This window comes from Melanotaenia boesemani, chromosome 16 (assembly GCF_017639745.1).
Source record: "Melanotaenia boesemani isolate fMelBoe1 chromosome 16, fMelBoe1.pri, whole genome shotgun sequence".
NCBI classification, from domain to species: Eukaryota; Metazoa; Chordata; class Actinopteri; order Atheriniformes; family Melanotaeniidae; genus Melanotaenia; species Melanotaenia boesemani.
Window position 1 is genome coordinate 6803800 of NC_055697.1, and position 17718 is coordinate 6821517.

Below are 17718 nucleotides of genomic sequence, written 5' to 3' on the forward strand. Positions count from 1 at the left end.
AATCAGGCCTTTGTGGTAGAAATGCTGAAATAAACTTCAGAGGGTAACCGATAAGAAGGAGGAATGCTTTAGCCAAGAAACATTTAGAGTTTGATCTGATAAAACTATGTGAGATTTTTCCAGCTGAATTCTATGAATAGATGTTAAGATGGTGTTTGGTGGATGGTCCCTGCTGACCTGACATTACTCTCTACCTCCTGTAGGATGTAGGCACGTTGTCAAAATGACCCCCTCTGGTGGTTCTAAGGGGTATTGGGATGTTGGCGGTTCTAGAGTAAAAAAAAATTCATGGATCCAGGCAGTGATCCGGATCACACCCAAAATCTAATCAGTTGTTCCTTATTTCGTTTTGGAGATTTCCTAAAAATTTAATCAAAACCGAAAACATAACCTTCACCTGGCAGAGGTAATGATCCGGAGAAATTTGATTAGATTAGGGTAGATGTGATCTATGATCAAATCTGAAAGTTTGTTCCAAAGATGTTTTGTATGTGAGCAAAATAAATGTATTAATTCTCTTTGGACTTCACAGAAAGTAGGTAGGTAGATTAAACATGTACAACATTTTTAAAGAAATTTAATTAACCTTATTGGTCAAAAATAACTTTTGTGGTAGTAACCACACCAAGCGGCAACCTCCGGCGGTAAAATGCGAAGCCTATGTGGATGTGCAAAAAGTTGCAGTTCACCCTTTATCCACTAGGGGCTGGCTCCAAAACAGAGTCAATCCCAGAGACTCCAATGTTAAAAAGACCAACTTCACAGTAGAAATGAACATGTTTAAAGCCTGGTACAAAAATGGATTTTAGGATTAATAGGTCAAGTTTACTTTCATGACAACTCATCCGTTTGGATGTTATTTAATCTTCGAAGTCGGCATAATTAGGGGCGTGTCCTTTTGATTAAGAGGTATCCAATATCCACGGCAAGAAGGGAGAGTGTAGCACAACCATGGGTTTTGGCCGGCTAACAACGCGCATTAGCTTTAGCCCACCTACCTTCATTAGCCAGTTAGCTCATGTTAGATCCAAGTTGGCTCAGTTAGCTTTTAGCTACAGGCAGCTCTGACTTTGACAGATGTCAATCATCCACCCCTATGCTCACAGCCCCCCTCTCAGCTCCACCACTTTGCCCATTTTTGTATTTTCCGGGAGCGACGGCAGGCGTGGCGCTGCCAAGATGGCAATGGTAAGAACCACCCAACGAGCTTCACTTTTGCTCTTCAGAAACCTACGGGTGACGTCACTGAGGCTCCGACCATCTTTTATATACAGTCTATAAATCCCACGTTGTTCCAACAAATATTCTTAACACTGGACCAAAAAGAGTGAGAGGAAGGTGACCAAGTGATTTTTTGAACGAGAAGATCCCAAATTGTCCAATTCTTATTTTTGAAGGATAATGGAAAACGAAATTAAAAACTTTTCAATGTTTCAGTTTTGGTGACCTTATGACGAGGGGGTCATAGCTTGAAAATCTTTAATCTTGTCTCCCTCAAACAGATTTGATAAAACCAAGAAAATACCACTTTTTTTCTTCCATATTTCACTGTAGATTCAGTAAATGTGCAGGTTCACTCTGAAGCTGCCAGCATCCAACTGTTTGTTAAATGTATTAAAATACATTAAATACTTGCTGAAGCTTGAGCATTTCATTTGCGTAACTGCTGTCCTACAGCAACGTGTGCATGTTCAAGTGTTTCACCAGTATGTTGTGATTCACTTGATGTGTTTCTCCACAGGCGACTCCCCCAATCCTCCAGGTAAGAGCATATGGCTTCATTTATGGCTTCATTAGCTTTGTCGTAGATTAGTTCTTCCTCTGCTGTTGTCATGGTAAACATGGTAAAAAAGAATTCATCAAACAGCTGCTGCTGTTCTGTGTTCTCAGGCTATAACGTGTTCAACGTCTCCGTGGGCTGGAAGAACAACGGAGCTGATGGACTCAAACAGGTGTGTGTGTGTGTACCAGAGCCGTCAGGTAACACATCCACCAGTAACATTTAGCCGTGATTATGCAGTTTTTTTTCTCTTTCAGCTGGATGGCATTCTGAGTAAGGGTTTCACTAACAAGTTCTACAACATCAGTAAGAAAGACCAGTCAAACAAACCAGGTGTGGATGAATACCGTGTCGGGGTGTCCAGTGACACACCCCACTGGTACATCAGAGACTATCTGGCTAGAGTCAGCAGCCACTATGACATCGGGGCCGTGGAAGTTCATGGTAAAATGCTTTTTGCTTATTTTTATTTTTGTTTAGCAAGATGGGAAGATTAGAATTCTGTTTACTTGACATTATGTCAGTTGCTACACATTCTCCCTTTAGTTTCATCATAGTGAAGCAGTTCACTCGGTTTCTGTGTGTAATGTGAAGTAAAAATGATGCAAAAGCATCTTCGGTGTATATCTTGATGCAAATAGATCTGGATGAGTGTAAGGCCAATGAGGCGGTGTGTGTCTACCCTGCCCTTTGCTCCAACACCTACGGGGGCTACAGGTGTGTTTGCAACGGTACCGCTGATGTGGATGAAACCCTGTCCTGTGTAATAGGTGAGCATGAGGAGATGAAATGAATCCCTTGACTAATGTGCTTTTTGCAGAAATGCACTAAGTAGATTAAACGTAATGACTACAGACTGAGGTGTTCTGAACTTTCTAACTCTCTGAAATATTATGGGCTTTGACGGATCTGTTGCAGACCGAGGCAAAATGAGCAACACGGAGGTGGACTTGGTTCTGGGTCTGGTCCTGGGGATCGGCATCCCACTGCTGCTGATTCTGCTTCTGGCTGCACTGGCCTGCTTCTGCTGCCGCAAGAAGACTGTTACTGGAGAGTGAGTGGCTTTAACAACAAACAAGATTTACATAAGCCCTGTTTCCACCAACGGGTGCAGGTCGGGCGCATTTCTTTGTGTTTTCACATGAAAAAACTGGGAAGGGTACCCTAATATTCGACCCGACCCATCCTATTTTTTTCTAAATCTTCCTTTGGGGTACCAATTTAACTGATCCGACCCAAAAGGGTTGGGCTTGACACACTGCAATCCATTGATTGATCCATCGAAAACAAAGTCACTTCCCGTGTGACCTGGCATAAAAACAAACAGGAATGGCTCCTTGTTTAGAGCAACAGATTTTCTTTTTACTGATTAAATCGATGCCATCTTACCTTAGAGGCTGATACTCCGTTATGATTGGTTTACAAACCATGTCCACACCCTAACTGTCCCGACCCCCACCCGTTGGTGGAATGCTGTCTGTAGGATCAGTGTCCAGCTAAGCGCTTGTGCTCTTCCTCTTGAAAAGCTTAATATTATACACTGTAGAGGGAGAAGTATACTCACCCACCATTTTATTAAGTCCACTTAATGGAAATCTATGACCCCACTTCTTGGTGTCATAGATTCAACAAGGTGTTGGAAACATTCCTCAGAGGTTCTGCTCCATATTGACATGATAGTATCACTCAGTTGCTGCACATCCATGATGAGAATCTCCCATTCCACCACATCCCAAAGTTGGATTGAGATCTGGTGACTGAGGAGGCCGTTGGAATCCAGTGAACTCATTGTCATGTTGAAGAAAGCAGGTGGAGATGATCTGTGCTTTGTGACATGATGCATTATCCTGCTGGAAGAAGCATCAGAAGACGCTACACTGTGGTCATAAAGGGATAGACATGGTCAGCAACAATACCCAGGTGGGCTGTGCTGGTTAAACCAGGCCACACTCGTACTGAGGAGGTCAAAGTGTTCCAAAAAATATCCCCCACATCATTACACCAAAGCAGCCTGAGGCATTAATACAAACAGGATGGATCCATGTTTTCATGATGTTTTCACCAAATTCTGAGCCTACAATCTGAATGTGGAGCTGAAATGGAGACTCATCAGACCAGCAACGTTTCTCCATCTTCTATTGTCCAGTGTCGGTGAGTCTGTGTGAATTGTAGCCTCAGTTTCCTGTTCTTAGCTGACAGGAGGCACCTGGTGTGGTCTTCTGCTGCTGTAGCCCATCTGCTTCAAGGTTGGACGTGTTGAGTGTTCAGAGATGCTGTTCTGCAGACCTTGGTTGGAACCAGTGCTTATTTAACTTCCTGTTACCTTTCTATAATCTCCAACCAGTCTGTCCATTCTCCTCTGACCTCTGACATCAACAAGACTGGTCCAGACAACTGCTGCTCATTGGATATTTTCTCTTCTTCAGACCATTTTCTGTAAACCCTAGAGATGGTTGTGTGTGAAAATCCCAGTAAATCAGCAGTTTCTGAAATACTCAGATCAACAACCATACCATGTTCAAAGTCCCTTAGATCCTCTTTCAGAAAGTCATCTTCCCATGTCTACATGACTAAATACATTGAGCTACTGTAATGTGATTGGCTGATTAGATATTTTTTACACATCGTTGTACCTAATAAAGTGGCTGGTGAGTAAATATGTACCATGTATAATTTGGGAATATAAATGTACCTTTCAGGCTTTCATAAAAGTACAGAGCTCTACACTGAGATCCAGTTAGAGGACAGAAATTTACCCCTTCTGAATCCCTTTTCCTGTCAGTGTAAGGAAGGCTCAGTAGAAAGCAAATATTTGAAAGCTGAGTTTTCCTGCTGTTTTTATTTTTCATTCATTTCCCAACATTGTTTTCAGGCAGGTAGTGAAACCTGTCTTTAAGGAGCTTTGTCACTCTATAAAAGGTGTGCTGAGATAAAGTCTATAGCCTGAGTGACCTGAAAGACAACGGCCCTACCATCACGAGGCACTAAAGCTGTAATGACTGAATATAAAACATGTTTGTAGGTGTGTCAGCAACTCTTTTGGGCAGGGTGAGGCAGGGTTCATAGCAGGCCATCGTCAAATATATTCCCGCAAAGAATGATCTCTCTCTCTCGCTCTCTCTCTCTCTCTCACACACACACACACACACACACACACACACAGAGCTGTATTTCAAGGTACAGTAGACAAAGAGGTCTGGCTAGAGATGGTCTTTTCCAGCAAATTAAATACTGTAAATCCTGTCTGCTGTTCTGCCACTGCAGCACCCTCCTGCTCCTATAAATGTCTCAGTTGGACCATAAACTGCCTCCTCTCTTACTTCATTAAACAAAATACTGACTGAAAAACTGTAACACACCCAGATGATGCCATTATGGATCTAGCCATTCCTATCGTGAATATGCTGGACTAGACTCAAATGAGCCTAGATGCTCTGTCAAGCTTCCCGATTTCTTAATCTTCTGCAAACAAACAAAAATGGTCAAATTAATACAGCAGAATTCCCAGTAAAACTACATTCATTCACATTTTTTTCTCTTTTTGTACATACTTCTTTTGTCAGATTGTAGTATAAAATATGCAAACTGTGGCAAAAAAAAGACTTTTATTGTATCACAGCTGAATGTAACATATCTGATTTCTTACAGTGAATTCATACTTCAGTTTAGGCTGATCTCTCAGTGTTTTCAAGGTTTTTGTTCATAAATTTTAAAATGAATAATTTACTCTGCCTCACATGTATACAGAAACAAGGATGCTGGTTTAATTAGGTCAGATTGTGCTATAACCGACTGTCAGTGTGATGCATATCTGAAGCTACATGGCTAAAAATCATTGATTATCTAATTTCATATCTATAAAAGAGGTTTTTTTTGGAAATCTATTTTCTCTTCAGCACAGTTTGCTAAGATGTTGGACACAATTTTTATATTAGTACATTAAAAACACAAACATGGCAAACAGCTTTGTTTAGCTTAGCTTGGATAAGCATAAAGCTGCAGCTGAATCTGTTTATATGAAGCTAGATCTGCCTATTAAGACCTTTTAAAAACAAGTTTTTTCTGTTTCTTTTTGGCACATTTTATTTTTTCCATCTAAAGGCCAGCGTCACACTGACCTCCAGCTGTGCCAGTTTTTGCGAGCGGTACAAGTCTGTGAATGAGGCACATTTGCGGTGTAACCACATTCAGCTCCACAGAAAATAACAACGAATCACTGTTGGTTTTTAATGCACAGCTAATGTACTCCACTGAACAATAATTCACTCTAAGAACATCTCCTATCCCAAAGTGCATTGCAGAGTATTCGTCCGTGCGTGTGTCCTTAGCCATAATGCATGTGTGCAGATGTATGGCATCTGGACCAGGTGTTAGTGGGCCATAGAGACACCTAATCCCCTTGATGACTGGCCTGCTTTTTTCTGCTTTCAGTGAAGCAGACCCTGCAGGGATGTCTGCACCAGCATTGTGGGATTATTTTGTTAGATTAGAGTGAAAAAGCAAAAGCCAGGGAAATGTTTCTTTCAACAAATTGAAGAAAGAGATACTTGGATTATTTGGTCTGACATAATAACACTTAAAATCCCAGATGTTTGGCATAATGGAGCAGATAAGGTTTTATTTACTGTTTTCAGAGCTGCCATTAAGCTGAATCAGAATTTCCAATAAAATCAGAATTAAATATTTAATTCAGGTCCTTTTAAAGGATCTGAAGAGGTTTCCACAATCAATAGTCACTTTTTCTGCTAATCATTTGGCAAGATGTGTGTTTTTTTTTCTTTTGTTTTGTTTTGTTTTCTTTTGATTTCACGCTGTTACTCACAGAATGATTCATAGCAGGTTGCTCAGTTCGTGCCTCATTATCAGCATGGATGTACACATTTCCAAAGAGATTAGCTTTAATTATATACAATGCAAAACATCTGAACTGTGAATCAAGACAACAACAATTCTACGACGTATTCAGCTGCGTGTTTCATGTTTTTAATCAGCTTTAGTCCCAGATTTCAGCTTCTTTAACACAGGGTTTCTGGGCTAGAGCAGGCATGAATATGCATGAGTCACTGAGTTTGAGAATAACTGCTGCCCAACCAAACATTTTCATAAATTTGCCTCATGTTATTGTCTGCTGTATGGAGAAATAAGGACGGCACCAATCAGAGCCAGGGGTTGAACAGAAAAGACACAAGCCATATAGAAATGTAATACAGAGACTATAGAAGGTAATAAAATAAGAGAACTGTTTTTTTTTTTTTATTGTTTTTTTTTTTTTATTTATTTATTTTTTTAAATAAAGAGAACTGTTAAACTAAGGTCTGATTCTGAAAGAGGTAGACATTAAACCCAATGTCGCAGTGCATAATGACCTATTTTAATCCAAGCCAGACATGATCCCCTTAAATGGAATGCAAAATGTAATATGCGTGTCACTTTACAGCATTTTGATGAGCTTATGTGTTGTCTTACAGCCTCCCCCACTTGGTGCCAGACTACATGCAGGAGCAGTACAACCCTCCACCTTTTAACTACTCGGACCCAGCCCTGCACTACATGACCCACTGCAGCCCTCGCATCATCGACGACATCACGCCCAGGCAGCGCCTCAGATAGCGCACACAGGAACGAACAGTTTCACAGAGAAAACACAAGCACTTTTTCAGTTTTTTTTAATGCTGAGATGACGGATGCTTATTTATATTTTAACAAACAAGTAATTAAATCTGAGGGACTTCTAAATTTGATTACTCCTAATCCACTAAGCTGAGTGATGCCAAGTTTTTTTTCCTCCCTGGACAGCAGTTTACAGTCAGAGTCTGACCCAGCAGAAATCGACGATCTCTTGGCAGGAGATGCTGATGAAAAGAAAACCACTGCAGTGCTCTTCATCTTCCAGCAGCCTCTTTGGTACCAACATTAGCATTTCCTAGGATACCAGAGAACAAAGCTTATTGTGGTTCTTATCCTTAAATCTAACCATCTCAGCATGACTTGTAACCATAGCTGTCACAATTTGCCTGAGTCTTATTGCTATGAAAACTCTTAAATCTATAAAAAGTAGAAGCCACTGTCTGGAAATGACATGAATTATTGTTCATTGCTGGATTATGTCATTCAGTGTTGCAGCTGGAAGCTGGCCTGCAGCTTACAACCAATTGTAAATATCGTGTAAAAAAAAAAAAAAAAAAAAAAAAAAACCCTTTCAGCTAAACTAGTGTGGGTTTCATTTCAAGAACAGGCAAAACACTGAATTTGTTACTGGAGCAGCCATGTCATTATACTAAAGCTGGGAGCCCAAATGTCTTAACCAGAAAGATTTGACCTCTCCAAGCACCTCCCTGCATGCCAATATGTGTTCAAGTAGCACTATGTGACTTTCTGACCTTAAAAAAATGTGTTTTTGACTTGTTTTGATGGCACAGTGACATTTCTTATGTACATTTCTGAGGCCATCGTTGCCCAGCAACATCTCAAGGCTAAGAAACCACACACATTTTTCCCGGATGCGGGATCACTTTACAACAGCATTTCACTTTACGTCCCCGTGTTACACACCAGCAACTGGATATCAACACGTTGGCTGTTGTTAATGTACATTATGGCTGATTCATCAAAGACACATAGTAAACATTACCAGTGAAAGTGACTGAACAAGAGATTAAATAAGCCAACAGATTGACTCTTACTGACTGAAGAGACCTCAGAGAAGAGACAGGATGCAAGACAGATCCCGAAATAGCCGTCATTAAGGGGCGCCGCACTGAGAAAAATAGCCAAAGTTCAGTAGTGCTGCTTTAAGACTTACTTTCTTTAAATTAATTTTACTTCTCATTTATTTAACCAGATAAAACCTCATTGAAATAAGAAATCTATTATCTAAGGGTGATCTGGCTTTGAAGGCCGCACACCCAAAAGTCTAAAATAAAAAGAACACAAAACATACATCTAATATCAAACAACAACTAAATCAAAGATGTTCCACATGTCAACATAAAATCTGTCCTTCAATCAACATTAAACAAGTACACTGTCCCTTTATCCCTTTCAGTCCTGTGCTTATTTTTTAGGCCCCTGCTCAAACATTACATTGCCATTATAGAAAAAGTGTAGTAAAATTCGTAAATATCAGTATATGTGTTATGGATGACACAAGATGTCTCAGAGTGAAGATTGCACATAGCACAGATGAAAAAAGATTCAGGTTATCCTAAAAAGACAAAAACAATGATTCTCAGGATGAATATAAATATCTTTTTTCGATAATGCAGCTGTAGCTCTAAACCTCAATCAGATCATATTACGATATCTGAATGTTTTCTCTGCAAAGGTCATCTCTGATGAAATGAATCAGGACGCAGAGACGTGTTAGTACATTAAGGTGAAGGGCTTCAAAATGGCCTTTTTGGCAAAGTTTGTTCTTAAAGTCCCCCAATTGAATTTAAAATGTCAATAAAGTCTAAGTAATCATCAAAACAGTGTGGAAGAACTTTATGAATTTATGTGATTTATCCATTTTCTATACTCATATGAATCAAACTATGATGATTAAATGCAAATAAAGCCAATTGTAATGATAAAGTATGGATTATATGTACCGGTATTAATAATCCAATTACATCATTCTTTCCTATTCTGCATGAAAAATGTAAACTAAAAGTAACAAGTACTCAGTAAAAGTACCTTGGGACCATATTTCATGTTAAAGTGCAGTTTTATTTTAACTGCTACACTGAGAAATACTCATTTTATTTGAACTCATTTCCAGTTTTCCTCAATTTCTTCTCCTGCCACCAGGTGTCACAGCTGAGGCTTCCACACAGGAAGATCAATCACATTTGTTTATGGGTAGGATTTATGCAGAAACACAGCACTCCCACAGACACACACACACAGAGCTTTGATTAGACACCTGCTCTGCAGCCTTCATCTGAAGTGGCCACAGCATGCAGTGCAGCCCGTTGAACCCTGCAGAATGAGATCATCTCAGAGTGGTAGCCCTGGGGGTCCAGCCCCGGCCACTGCAGAGACATACCTGCCCAGGTCAAGGAGAGGAGAGACAGGAAAACACTCTGCCCTCGTCACTCCTTTATTGTGATTACTCACTAAAGTATGCACTCATGCACACAAATAGTCTTGCATAACCCCGGCTGTATTCCTCTATTGCTCTAGTTTTACTTCCTGCAGGACTCATTGAGAGAGCGAACTGAGAATGCACCACACAGACGGATGATAGAGGAAACTTCTGGAAAGTGTAAAAGTCTATGGCAAATCTATCCCCTCAACACCTGCCAGACAAAGGTGCACAGTGAGAGTGAAATCACCTTGGTGAGGGAGCTTTGTGGTGCCACATTTCTAGAAGCTTCCAAGTAGCGGTGTTTCATGTGCTGCTGATGGCTGCAGTGTTTGAACTCCAGCTTCACACTGACTGCAGCAGACAAACTGGAGGCAAGCCAATAAGAGACAGAGAGTGGAAGGAAGATGGACATTGTTAGGAAGAGTCAGAGACGGCGACAAAGGGAGTGTGGGGACAGGAGAGAAATGAAAAGTGAGGAAGCAAAGAGAAACAGCAGGGATTCTATTTGACAGCCAGTAAGTGTTTTTGTTTGTTTTTTTATCCTTTGGATCCCTTCAGATAAAACACTCAGACATGTGCAGGTTTAAAAACACTTGAAGATTAAGTAGCAGGCCCAACAAAACAGAAACACATAAGGGGGATAAAGAAATAAGTGCATGCTTAACACTATATCCATTTCATCACAACATGATTGAAATAGGCAGGGACTTGCGGACCTGGCCAAATCCTCTTATCCGATTTAAAGCCATTAATCATTTTTGCCTCATGATGCAATTTTGGAATTCATGTATTTTCTCAGTGACAGGTAGGCAAGAATACCAATAGGATTGGCTTGTCTGTGGCTAGCCTGTAGCTGGACCTTGTACAGCTAATGCCCTTATTGCATGGCTGTAAAAACGCTTCATCCTGACTGTGGTTGGTTTGCTGAGGGGTCATAAACTTTATCCATTGACTGGGTTAGGAGTTTGGCAGCTGAAAGCTAGGAGGTCTTACCGGTCACCTGTAATTATGAGCAGAAACTAGTCAGATGTAGCTGAAACTGTCCAGTGTACCTGATTACAACCCTTCCCACTGCATATATATATATATATATATATATATATATATATATATATATATATATATGTATGTATGTATGTATATACAGATGCGGTTAAAGTTGATCACACACAGACCTGAAAGCAAACAGGTCCAGGTCTGCATCTGCATATTAAAACAATGTAAAAGTCCTTTGACTGTAATAATGGCTATTCTCTGCCATGAAAAGTGATCCGCTCTCTTGGCACAGAACCAGCAGGTGCATTACAAATCCTCATTCATTAATAATGCCGTCCCCGTCTTTCAGTTACACAGGTAAACATCTCATATTTGTCACCACCCTCCAAGTTCTCACATGCCACTTAGACACACAAATTAGCTTTTCTTTTTCTTGAAAGCTGCTTTATTTTAAAACATGATTACACAATACCACAATAACTGTGCCAGCCGACATCCATTGTCAACAACGCAATATCTCACATGGTTAGGTGGTGCTTTTTATTTTTTTTAATAGGAGTGATGTTGTGTGACATTAATGAAGATGGCGGGCCGACTTCAGCCTTGTTTCTGCTGAATTAAAATGGCCCATGACCCCTGCGGTTCTGACATGAAAGCCTTATAAATGCAGTCTGGGTTGGGTGCTACCTGATAAGGTTATATTGTGTGAGGCAGTTATATATTCACAGAGGTAATTAAGGAAGGAAATATAGCAGCAATAGGGCTTGTCCTGAGCAGTGGCTTGAGTATTTTGTGTGTGAGCATGCACAGACATGGAATAACCTGTGTAAAAAAACATGATATTCTCATGCTAACACTACCCCTAGCAGCTATACTGCAACACATCCTGTATTGCATATCATCGAAAGTGGTCTTGACATTATTAAGTAATGTCTCTTGGGTTTTGATATTGCCCGTTCATATTCACCTTCAGCCTCCATTCACCACTGACCCGAGTCAGGTCCTTTGAGACCTGCAGATTTCGGGGGGCATGTTGTTAACAACCCAAACAGTTGATCCTACACATTGAATGAAGGGCAACTTTAGAAAATTGTGCAGGAGGATTAAACAGACAGCTATTCTGATCTTGAAACATGATCCAACGTGACCCAACGATAAACCGATCTCTTTGAAGGTTATGTCTCATAATAATGTCTAAAATGTAGCTCTATATTCACATTTAATGTTTGTCAAGTTTTCATTATTAGAGAGGTAAAATATGAATTCACACACTTCCCCGTAGTCGTTTGCACATGCTACAGCTTATCTGGTTCTAGTGACAGATTTAGGCCTTTGTGCTGTCACCTGTAGCATTACATAATCTATGCAGTGATAAAAATGCCCCACAGTAGAAAAACAGATTTAAATTAAAAGAATCCAATATGTTCCAGATTAGTTAGGCTGGGGAAAAGCCTAGCATATTCTGAGACTACTCTGGAGATCACGTGGCATTGGCAGCATCACTTATGCAAAAAAATTTAAAAAATAAAAGCAAATGGAAGAGGGGAACCACTTAGGATCCACAATTCATCCATGTTTGAGATATTAACCTTTCTATAAAGCCTCTGCATATAGTGCATCCATGTCTAGTAATAAGGAGCTATTTTGGTAGATGAAAATTCTGACATGTTCTCAGAGTGGTTCTTCAAATTCTTCTCTTTCTGCCTGTCCTCCACCTCCTTCTCAGTGTCTCCATAGGCAGAGACAGGTGGTCACTGGGAGACAGTAGAGCAGTCAGGCATTAGCAATCAGGATATCAGATACTCCCATCCACACTAGCGGCACAATTAGATGCGTGAATTCACAGCAATCCCTGCTACAGACCCAGTTACTTGTCACACATCTTCATGTGAACATACTAATGCACATACTCGCACATGCACAAGTTATCAGATATTGCAAACTATTACATATATCTCATTAAACAGAACATTTAGAGTGACGAAGACTTGCAGAGCAGAAAGGAAGAACTTTACTCGGGTCCCACAATGAACTCTGTCAGTCTTTGCAGGTTTAAAATAGCATCAATAGCATGATCAGAAATTGGAAAAACATTGCAAAGCGAAGCAGAAATGGGTCAGCAATATCCCAGTTCAAACTAAAAAACTAAGTCCGTTGTAGCTAATTACTTCTCGAAACTATGTTGTTGGGCCTGCCTGAAGATGATGCCCATATGTACACACTATGCAACAAGGTTGTCTGCAACGCCTGTGGCACTTACTAGAATGTCTATGGACAAGATGCAGCGGCACAGCGCAGACCAAGGGAGTGACGCATTGCAGGTACAAACACACCAATCAGAGAACGCGATTTCTCCAGCTACGTTTTACGTCTCATCACACAGTAGCAGAAAGTATTCATGCGCCATTATGTAGACCGCCAACGATACGTGATATGATTTCACATATCTACATTAATACCACCGCAGTAGTAGTGAATTGGGGTTTAAATTATTTTCTTGTTTTTATCTGTATGTAGTTCATTCTTGAAACGTTGATTTGAACTAATTTAGAAACTGAAGAGTAAGGAAGTTGGCGGAATGATATTTAAAAAGAGGAGGGGTTTAGGATAGCCGTTAAAGGCGAGTCCAGTTGTCTGCTACTCAGTGTGTTCAGTTGTCAGTGCATATACTACTATTGAGTGCTGGGCTGTAAAGGAGAAGCTTTGGGATAATTACCGTGAAGCAGTTAACTTGACTTCGAAATGGTAAGAGAAATTAAATTATATATATATTGTTTAGTGTAGTTCAGTTGGTAGTCTTTAAACCGATCTTATAATAAGTGCGCATATAACGGCAGCGGAACATTACGTCAACCAAACGTTAACTGTACTGTAACTACTGCAGTGCTTGCTAAATGAATGACTGTTTAATAGTTGCTGGGTGATGTTTGTTAGGCAGACGGGGCTAGGGCCAGATGGCTAAGCCTAAATAAATGCTGTTAAACCATAAACGTAGCATTAGCATTGTTACACTCCTGATAGTGCTGCTTGGGCGTTGCGAGCCCCAATAATACAGGCTCTAAATGGAGGCTAAACGGGTATTAATGACAGGCTCTTAACTGTTTAGCGACGTTGTGATCGTATGTCAACGGCTCGCATTACTCGCGAAGAATGAATAGTTCAGTCTTTCTGTTGAGTCAAACGTTGTTTCAACGGGTCTATAGCCGAACCGGCACATTCGGTTGCTAGCCAACCTTTAGCTCTATCCAGCTAGCATTTACCGCCAAATGGGAAAGCAGTTACTGTTAGCGGCAAACTTTGCGTCATTAGCGTTCAAATGTAGAACGCTCTAACATTTATAGGGGTGTCTCTCCCTCCCTTTGTTCGGGATTCAAACCACCTCCAGAAGCAATCAAGAAATGAGTAAAACACAGGAACTGTACCGTTATTGACCCCCTCAACTTTTGAGCAAAATAAAGTTGGAATATGTTTTTAAATAGGTTTTTTTTTTTTTTTTTTTAAACATCTGCAGTCCAAATAATGGCTTTTTTTTTTTTATATATATATTTCAGGCTGATCAGCTTACAGAAGAGCAGATTGCTGGTAAGACATGCTACATTGATCTCTCCCACTTCCCTCATATCCTGCAAAGTGGACTGTGTTATGGATCGTTGCATCCCATGCATTGGATTTACACTTTAGCCATTTAAGGCATTCCACAGGGCAACCTGCTGGTCATAAAACATGAATGAATGAAACAGTTGTTTCTTGCTGTCTCTGGAGCGCTGAAGGACTCTTTCTGAAAAATTTGCATTTTCCCAGTTGACCACATAATAAATTATGTAGTCAGGAAGGGCTGAGCCTTCTCAAGGTGTTGGCAGTCCTTTGCCCTGGGTGTGTAATCATGAAATTGTACAGGAACTGCAGTAGCATGTTTGCTTAGTTTGCAGTAAGCCAAGATAAGACATTGATGGTATAAATCTTAGAAAAGTGGCAGTGAATTTATTGGGGAAACCAGACACTTGCACTTTTGCATATTATTTGTCTTATTTTATTTTTTCCAGCAATGCAGTTTGCATTCTTAATTATTTGTCTCTTAATGGTTAAATATCACATGTGTAATAACTGTTCATTTAATTGGCTTGTCCACTTTGATTTTGTTTAAAGTTGTAGTAAGCAATATTACATTTAGATTTGTGGCCTCTTTTTGGATATCAAGATTTCTAGCTGTCAATGCAGACATTAAGCCCCCCCCTCTCCCTCCTCCTAACAAAAAGGGGGTTGTACTGTGAGTTTGACCCTGAAAATGGCTGGGGCTGATTGTGGTTTTTATGACACTGACAAGCCGCTGCATGCCACTACACATTGCCCATTGGCCTCGTCACACTTGATAAGTGTGCCATTGTTTCTCATCCCTCACGGCTCCACCAAACTATGCAGGCTGTCATTTGTTGATGTGGACTGACTATGCTGCTGCTATGCCTTGTGGCTGCTGTCATTGTTTAGCCAAAAACAATTACAGTTGGAGCTCAAAACACTGAGCTGTTTCAGGACTTGGGTTGTGACTTCATGTTCAAGATGGGCTAATAGTTAATTTGATTTAAGTTTTTTGCGCTCTGTATTGTCATACTGGCTCACCAGCTTTAGGTGTAGCATTTCACTAAAAGGCTCCTCCATTCTTTTTCTTTCTACCCATCAGAGTTCAAGGAGGCATTTTCACTCTTTGACAAGGATGGAGACGGTACCATCACCACCAAAGAGCTGGGCACAGTCATGCGCTCTCTGGGTCAGAACCCCACAGAGGCAGAGCTGCAGGACATGATCAATGAAGTGGATGCTGATGGTGAGAACTTGATGACTTTTACAAGTCTCAGCTGCACAAGGTTTCTGTGCTGGATGTAAACACAATGGTTTGGTCTTCAGGAAATGGAACAATAGACTTCCCTGAGTTCCTAACTATGATGGCCAGGAAGATGAAGGACACAGACAGCGAGGAGGAGATTAGGGAAGCATTCCGTGTTTTTGATAAGGTAAATGATGCCTGCACTCAAAACGGGCATATCCACACTATTGTTGGAAACCAATCAGAACTTTATTTTTCCTCTTAGGATGGCAACGGCTACATTAGTGCTGCTGAGCTGCGCCATGTGATGACGAACCTTGGAGAGAAGCTGACCGACGAGGAAGTGGATGAGATGATCAGAGAAGCAGACATTGATGGAGATGGACAAGTTAACTATGAAGGTTGGTATTTGAGTCTTATTTCTGTTGTGTGATTTTTTTTTTGATTTTTTTTATTTTTTTTTTTTTTTTGTAAATTTGGTCACTAAAACAATTTTTTTTAATTTTTTTTTATTTTTGTCCTGCAGAGTTCGTACAAATGATGACGGCGAAGTGAAGGCCTTGTACAGATTTCGTATATAATTTGCCTTTTCTTTGTGTAATTTATCTGTAAAATCTTAATTGCCCCCCATTCGTCCCTGCCCCCTTCTGCTGTCCAAAGGAACTGCATGTAAACTGCATACGCTCTTGTCCCCATGTCCCTTTCTTTTGCTGTCATGGTGTTTTGGAGTGACGGAACGGTCATACAACCAGATGCCCATGGAGGCCCCTGGGAGCCAGAGAACTTCGAATCTTCCTGTCAAGTGTGCTCGGGGCCCCTCCACGGCTGGTGACATTGGAAACCTGTCAGCTGGTTGTCACTTGGCAACACTGTTGGCATGGAAGCAATGTAGAGGAGTTGAAACTCTGCATGGACTATGGACAAAGTATATATGGAAATCTCAGCATTGCACTACTGCAAAAAAAATGACACGGGTGTATCTCCTTGGTACTCGTACAAACTCTTTTTGTATCTGCTGTTCTATATACCAGAAAATGACTAATCTTACATGCTTTTTAATGTTTTACTCACTACTTTTTTTTTTCTTTTTTTTTTTTTTTTTTTTTTTTTTTTTTTTTAAATGGCCTCTGGTCATGCCTCAGAATCCATTCCAAGTTGTATATTTGTTTTTCCAATAAAATTTACAATCTACCCATATTTGGAAATGGTCTTGTTTTCAGTTTAAATTGAGAATTAATTTTTGTATAATCTGTAATTCCCTTTTTGTATGAGGACAGGATGCACAAGTTTTGATAAAATCATTTTATTGTTCAGAATTGCATTACATTTCAATTCCCCCTTTTTAAAATTCCAAAAGCACTGAGGAGCATCAGCCAATGCCTCTTAATGTTCTGAGCTCACATCAGCGTTGTATTAAATTTCTAGTCACTGAGTGGGATCAATGGCTTCAATTTATGAAGTGTACACAATGCTACTCACCATTAGACTAGGCTTGTATTGTCCAGCTCCCTTACAAATGATGTAGGCTGTGTGTTGTCTGCTAGTGTCGGCACAGCACCACGTAGACGCTTACTGCCTCATGTCTGACTTGGAATTTGCCACAATCACAAGGTGTGGGTGATTGAGCATACATATGAAAGAATGGTGTAAATAAAGGTGTACCTGTTTGGGTTTTTTTTCCCTTGAGTTTGTTACAGTAGCTTGCAGAGATACTAAGTTTGTTATTTTGAATGACAAAATAAAGCTATTGTGGACCTCGGCTCTGCTTCCTGTGTGTTTATCTGCAACTTTTTAACATGGTTGTGTTAGTTATGATGAGATGGGTTTTGAGTGCTTGGTAGGAAGCATGGGCTTCTGTCTGTGCTGTGACCAGTGTTTGAATATTAAGGGCCTCTAAAATGTTGCATGACATGCTCTGAATCTCTTATTAGAATTAGGGGTTATGGTCTCCCAGTCTTCTCTAAGGTCACTGAAGCGCTAACACAGGTTGCAAAACGGATGAATGTTGCAGACTTGGCAACATTTTCCTTTCAGGTGATGGGACTGAAG

At 40.4% G+C, this 17718-nt stretch overlaps 2 protein-coding genes across 2 annotated transcripts; both read left to right on the forward strand.

Annotated features, from left to right (window-relative positions):
* The first annotated feature begins 1841 nt into the window (after nucleotides 1-1841).
* si:ch73-105b23.6 lies at nucleotides 1842-8621 on the forward strand. The gene is made up of 5 exons (XM_042011141.1): nucleotides 1842-1952; nucleotides 2038-2224; nucleotides 2422-2550; nucleotides 2699-2834; nucleotides 7249-8621. The coding sequence occupies exons 1-5, from the start codon at nucleotides 1842-1844 to the stop codon at nucleotides 7388-7390; spliced, it is 705 nt and encodes a 234-aa protein (XP_041867075.1). The 3' UTR covers nucleotides 7391-8621.
* A 4832-nt stretch (nucleotides 8622-13453) lies between these two features.
* On the forward strand, nucleotides 13454-16685 carry calm2a (calmodulin 2a (phosphorylase kinase, delta)). Its single transcript, XM_042010340.1, has 6 exons — nucleotides 13454-13592; nucleotides 14399-14429; nucleotides 15526-15669; nucleotides 15750-15856; nucleotides 15935-16070; nucleotides 16196-16685. Exons 1-6 carry the CDS (start codon nucleotides 13590-13592, stop codon nucleotides 16222-16224), a joined length of 450 nt encoding a protein of 149 aa, XP_041866274.1. The 5' UTR covers nucleotides 13454-13589; the 3' UTR covers nucleotides 16225-16685.
* The last annotated feature ends 1033 nt before the right edge of the window (nucleotides 16686-17718 follow it).

Coding starts and splice junctions, on each gene's coding strand:
- calm2a (XM_042010340.1), top strand. Junction 15,670..15,749: donor CAATGAAGTGGATGCTGATG/GTGAGAACTTGA, acceptor TTTGGTCTTCAG/GAAATGGAACAATAGACTTC. Junction 15,857..15,934: donor CATTCCGTGTTTTTGATAAG/GTAAATGATGCC, acceptor TTTTCCTCTTAG/GATGGCAACGGCTACATTAG.
- si:ch73-105b23.6 (XM_042011141.1), top strand. CDS start 1,842: ATGGTAAAAAAGAATTCATCAAACAGCTGCTGCTGTTCTGTGTTCTCA. Junction 2,225..2,421: donor CGGGGCCGTGGAAGTTCATG/GTAAAATGCTTT, acceptor TGATGCAAATAG/ATCTGGATGAGTGTAAGGCC. Junction 2,835..7,248: donor AAGAAGACTGTTACTGGAGA/GTGAGTGGCTTT, acceptor GTTGTCTTACAG/CCTCCCCCACTTGGTGCCAG.